The sequence below is a fragment of the Vitis vinifera genome, chromosome 4, assembly GCF_030704535.1.
Source record: "Vitis vinifera cultivar Pinot Noir 40024 chromosome 4, ASM3070453v1".
NCBI classification, from domain to species: domain Eukaryota; kingdom Viridiplantae; phylum Streptophyta; class Magnoliopsida; order Vitales; family Vitaceae; genus Vitis; species Vitis vinifera.
In genome coordinates this window covers 3,751,368-3,757,522 of record NC_081808.1, presented here as the reverse complement: position 1 = coordinate 3,757,522, position 6,155 = coordinate 3,751,368, and the positions used below count along the sequence as shown (strand labels likewise).

Sequence of the window (6,155 nt, the reverse complement as noted above, 5' to 3'; positions counted from 1 at the left end):
GGTAGCATTACCTACTCAAATGAATTTGATTCAACTTCGCTGCAACTATCGTTTTAAACTTCTTTAAACAAAATTCTTTTAACTTTAACATTATAATAATGAATAGTGCAACAATTTATGGACAAGGATTTCCGTTATCATTATTTCTATGTAGGGGTCTAGCCTATATAAACAACTAGTCATGCTCTCTATCTCCTTTATCAATGGGAATACTAAAATTGTGTTTTGCTCTAAAAACTATCAAGGAAAGAAAAAGAAAACCGTTAAGAAAAATGAATTTCTCATAATTGGTTTTATTGTAGAAAATAGTAAAAAAAGTCAAATATAATTAAAATTAGTTAAAAACTTGTATATTTTTAAATTATTTGATATTTATATAGAAAAATTAATTAAGCAAAATGGGATTGAAATAAAATATCAAAATAATTTATGGATTTTAAAGGTATTTTGTATTTTATTTCATTCTACCATTTCTTTCTATTTTATTTCTTTCAAACTTTCCAAGAACCCAACATCTACGAAATCAAAGAAATTCATCTTCGTATTTTTATCATTTTAAATCTATATACTAATAGTTTTACTTTTGATGATATAAATAATAGACCTAGTTTTATGTTGCAATTACAAAACTAATTGTTGACAACATAAGTAAGACGATTCAATTGTTTTGCGTGGATTATAACAAATGTGTTTCAATTTTTTTATTATAAAATATTCATCGTATTATCATAACTATTTATACTTCTATTTTTTTACTACCAAATTCAAAAGGTATTAAGAATTTTTATGTAATTTATTATTGTTACATGATAATTTTAAAATTTTTTATATTTTATTTATTTATTTTAAGATGTAAAAATCAATTAGATTTAATGATGGAGAGCTTGCTTGCTCATATCATTATAATAAGAGAATGACTTATGACTTAAGACTTATGACCAATAAGTTACAATAAATAGACAGGGACTTCACTGCAAAATCTTAAATCTCATTGGTAGAATTCTTGACGCTTTTTATATTTTACAAATTTTATTTTATTTCCTCGGTACACACTCCTCACCTTTCAAAATTTTCCATATATTTCTCTTACAAGAGATCTAATCTCATTTAATTGTTTTCAATTTTGCCCCCCAGTTTTTCAACTATCACACTCGCATTGGTTGGAACTCGGGATCCAGATCTAGAGTTTCATCTGTGCGTTTCATTCGGTTTCGAGCTGAATTTTGTGAAGGAAGTTCGGTTTTGTTCGTGGTGGTGAGATCTGGCATTTTTGGTGGATTATTCGGGCTTGATTTTTAGGTAATTTGGTTTTTTATTGAAATTGTAATAACTGTTTGGTTGTTGAGAAAATGCGGGCAACGAAAATTGGAGTTTTACTTCTTCTTCCTCTTCTTCTTGGCTGTTCTTTCCACTTTTTCTTTTTTTCCCCCTTTTGGTGTTCGCTTATTAACGAAGCAAGAAGTTCGACCTGGATGTAACAATGGAAATGATAGGTTTTTAGATTTATTCTTATTTTATTTTATTCGTTTGGAATTATAAGTTCTTATTGGCTGTTGAGAAAATGTGGGAATAGAAAATTCAAGTTTTACAGTTTTTATCATTATTGCTAAATGTTTTTGTTCTCAAGGTAGCGAAAAGCTAGACCTTTAGGTTTATTTTTCTTATATTTCTTGTATTATATAGGCATCCATAGGGCAGATTTAAGGGCTTTCAGCTTACTTTTTTGGATTTGAAGGTAATTCCATTGTGCAAAGTTTTATAGTCTTGGGTTGCTGACAGACCGAGGATAATCAGATTGAAGCTTTACGATTGTGGTCGTATACAACTCAGTTGAAATGAAATTTTGTTTTTTAAGTGAATTTAAACAGTTTAAGTTATGTAGGGTTGGGGATTCGTTTTCCTGTATTTTGTTCTGTTTTATCAGCAGCCAAACAGTGGGTGATGAGAGGTGTGGGAATTTCATGTTGATATGTGGTTATGTTAATCTAATAATTATATTGCTTGAATTTTTTAAGGTTGGTCGTGGAAAATATCTGGGTCTGCTCAAAATGCCTGTGAAACTGCAGCAATCATCATTTCGAGATCGGACGCCAGAGTTTCTTAATGTGGCGGAGAGGCTGAAGAAGTCATTCTCGTCAACTCAGAATGGGGCAAATAGTGCTTCAAAAGCAGAGGAACAGCGCTTTGCAGTTGCAATGCAGTCAGAGTTTAACAAAAGAGCTTCAAAGATTGGGTTTGGAATACATCAAACATCGCAGAAGCTTTCAAAGCTTGCAAAATGTAAGTAACAGATATGCGAAACAAGTATTGATGCATATGATAGTTATGTGTATTTTCTTGGTTGGTAATTCTTGGATGATACAACTGAAGTGTATTTGAATGGAAATGCACATGCAGAAGCTTTCAAAGCTTGCAAAATGTAAGTAACAGATATGCGAAATAAGTATTGATGCATATGATAGTTATGTGTATTTTCTTGGTTGGTAATTCTTGGATGATACAACTGAAGTGTATTTGAATGGAAATGCACATGCAGAAGCTTTCAAAGCTTGCAAAATGTAAGTAACAGATATGCGAAACAAGTATTGATACATATGATAGTTATGTGTATTTTCTTGGTTGGTAATTCTTGGATGATACAACTGAAGTGTATTTGAATGGAAATGCACATATTTTTAGTGGAAGAAAGAAGCATTTGAAATATTATAGTGGACGGGTGGGTGGCACATGCAAATGTGCAATTTCGGTTTTGGTAATGTGAAGTAATTTTAGTAGTTTATTGGCTGTTGGCTGTCATGAGAATAGAAGTGGAAGAGTTGATTTAGATAAAAAATATTAGACGAGTTTTTCAATTGCAGTTGGATGAACAACCTCATGGTTTCTTTCATTACAATCTCCATTTTAATCTTTGATATTGAATATGGAAGCATGCATACACATATAGTGTAACATAGGACAATTAATCAGTTTTTATGGGAAATTTGTATGACAGGTTGTCCACTTCACTGAATCCTGCAGGTTTTGTTAAAATTAAAATTGGATTAAAGCAGGAAACTGTGTATATCATTATACTATGCGTGAAGTTATAACATATTAGCATGTATGACATGTTCTCTATGGTGCTTGGACTTTTTTGGTTGTGAATTGATTTTGAGAAGGAATTCTACTAACCAATATGAAAAGGAAGATTATTCTTAAAATTATTTGCTTTCCATGTCCAAAGATTGGAGTAGAATTAGGCAATAGTATCTGAATTTTGTATTAGTAAAATAAAGACATAAAATCGTGCCACATATATCAATAACATTATCATGCCTGGAAAAAAAAGGGGAATGTGATAATCTGTAATCTGCATGCATGAAAAAATATGAGTTTTGATCAACGTCTATGATGTGTAGATACATATATTGACAATTTGAATTGCCTTGATTTACAGTGGCTAAAAGGACTTCAGTTTTTGATGATCCCACCATGGAAATCCAAGAGCTGACTGCAGTTATAAAGCAGGATATTACTGCTCTGAACTCAGCAGTAGTAGATCTTCAGCTTCTCAGCAACTCCAGAAATGAAAGTGGGAATATCTCCAGTGACACCACCAGTCATTCGACCACAGTTGTTGATGACCTGAAAAACCGCTTGATGAGCGCCACAAAGGAGTTCAAAGAAGTTCTCACTATGCGAACAGAGGTAAGTAAAAATTTTGTTGCACACTGTTACTTGCTGGATTAGCCAAGTAACGTCAACAGAAGTCTATTCTATGATATCTTCTCCTAGACTGATTGCATTTTATTGGATTTATGAAGAACTTGAAGGTTCATGAGAACAGAAGACAGTTGTTTTCCACTGCTTCAAAAGATTCTACAAATCCTTTTGTTCGTCAACGTCCATTGGCTACCAGGTCTGCTGCTAGTGCCTCAGCAAGCCCTCCTCCATGGGCTAATGGATCCCCATCTTCATCCCAGTTATTTCCCAGGTAAATGCTTGTTCAATTGTCTTTGCTTCATACTGATGTGAGATCACCAGCATTGTGAGTTCTGAATTACTAATAATCTTTCCGTGGCTGAAACATAACACAGCTTTACCACTGAGTTTTGATATGTCGAGGATAATTCATAACTTATATTAGAGTTACATTTTTTCATTCCAAAAATTGCAAGGCAACTATCATCAATTAAAATTGTGAATGTATTCTTATTACTTCTAAAATTTTCTCCAAAGTTTATTTGGCAACAACTTGAACTTTTTCTTCTTTTCTAATTTCTGCTCTCTGAATTCTTTCCTTCTGGGTGACAGGGAATATTTCCAATGATGTTAATATGCTTCATCCAATTAACTTTACTTCTAAACTCGTTTTGCTTTTAATTGACTTCTGAACGTGGAAGTTCTTTTTTAGGCTTCTTTGTAGCATGTGAAAATTCTAGCTGCTCGTAATTTCTCATGAAGCATCATTCTTGAAGATTGACCTGGACCTGAAACTTTGGTTAGTGCACTACTAAAACCTTAGTCCTGATTTTTCTTTTTCCAGGAAGCAGATTGATGGAGAGAGTCAGCCACTGATACAGCAGCAGCAGCAGCAGCAGCAACAGCAACAACAGCAGTTGGTTCCATTACAAGACAGTTACATGCAGAGCAGAGCGGAAGCTCTTCAAAATGTGGAGTCTACAATTCATGAGTTGAGCAGCATCTTCAACCAGCTGGCAACACTGGTTTCTCAGCAAGGCGAACTTGCTATCAGGTTTCAATCAATATTTTTGTATATCTACATTTCACACCAAATACACATAGTTATCATTGATCAATTTCAATGATCTGATTGAAATTGTTCATAGCTCATATATTATAAGTTAACAGAGCCTGAGCTAAATTGCACAGCTTGTGAGCTGAGCCTGATCTGCAAGCCCTGCTTGGTTAACTAAACAAGGCTAATTTAAGATCAAGGGGCTTTAGTTTCGGTAGATCTCCACTTGTTTACGATTATTTGTGTGTCATCTACATTCCAGAGTAATATTCTGTACATGCTTTTTAAGATAGTACTATTTTCAGTGTTTTTGGTAATGGGTTTTTCATTATGAACTTAGAAGATATAACTTCCGGGTTTTTAATGACAGTACCCAGTATGCTTAAAACAACCCTAGCACTGCTTGTGCCTAACAGAACTTTAATTATCCAAGTGAATCAAGCTATTAAATTGCTTAACCTTTTGTTTCTTGGGGAATCATATCAAAACAATAAATATTGATTAAGAACTCAATACTTCCCATGAAATAGTCTATTTCCATGGAGCGAATATCATTGAAATGGAAATGTTTTTGGTGCATTTTTGCAATGGCCATTTGCAAAGTATTTGGAAGACAATAAATTCTTTTTCACTTGCCATTTTTACATCTCAAAACACATGATTAGAAGGACTTGAGCATGATTTTAAGGCTTTTGACAAATTTTGTAAGGCATGTCCTTACATTTAATTCACCTACGAACTAATGCGAAGCACAGATTTCATAGAATTTGTGTATTTGAACTTAATCCCTGATGCATATTCTCTCATGGCAGAATCGATGAGAACATGGATGACACGCTGGCGAACGTGGAAGGGGCGCAAGGGGCTTTGCTCAAGTATCTCCACAGCATATCATCTAATAGGTGGTTGATGATCAAAATATTCTTTGTATTGATTTTTTTCCTCATGGTTTTCCTATTTTTTGTGGCATAATTCATGGTGGAAACTGAGATATAAAAATGAAAATGAGAGAAAATGAGAAATCCTATTACGGGTATACACCAATTATTCTTTTGTGCCCCCTTCCTTCCTTGGAGTGAGTATTTGTGCACGTTCAAATGAGATTATTGTGCAGTTTGCCTTTTGTTGTATAAGCATGTCCCTGTACTTGTAAGAGCTGTTCAAACCGGTGAAATATCATATTTATTATTTTCCTCACTATTTGTTCTTAAGCTATGTTTGGAAGCAACCTCAAAATACATGTCCTTACCAGCCATTGCACCCATTTCTGGTCATTTTCCAAAGAAACAAAAGGGAAAATTTTAGTTGTTCGACTATTGTTTTCATTATTTTTTCACATTTGTCTGGTAGTACCTTTTTGTGTAGGTATTGTCAGTTTTCGGTCTAATGAATGCTTATAATTTTAAAATGCGTTTAC

The 6,155-nt window shown here is 33.4% G+C and overlaps 1 protein-coding gene across 2 annotated transcripts; it reads left to right on the top strand.

The window, feature by feature from the left end:
* The first annotated feature begins 1,037 nt into the window (after positions 1-1,037).
* Positions 1,038-5,935, top strand: LOC100257761 (syntaxin-32). Of its 2 annotated transcripts, XM_010650262.3 has the most exons (6): positions 1,038-1,299; positions 2,016-2,280; positions 3,437-3,687; positions 3,804-3,973; positions 4,526-4,735; positions 5,551-5,935. In XM_010650262.3, the coding sequence occupies exons 2-6, from the start codon at positions 2,049-2,051 to the stop codon at positions 5,708-5,710; spliced, it is 1,023 nt and encodes a 340-aa protein (XP_010648564.1). In that variant the 5' UTR covers positions 1,038-1,299; positions 2,016-2,048; the 3' UTR covers positions 5,711-5,935. The 2 variants fall into 2 exon arrangements, with proteins under 2 accessions (XP_010648564.1, XP_010648565.1); XM_010650263.3 differs by lacking the exons at positions 1,038-1,299; positions 2,016-2,280 and adding an exon at positions 2,474-2,558.
* The last annotated feature ends 220 nt before the right edge of the window (positions 5,936-6,155 follow it).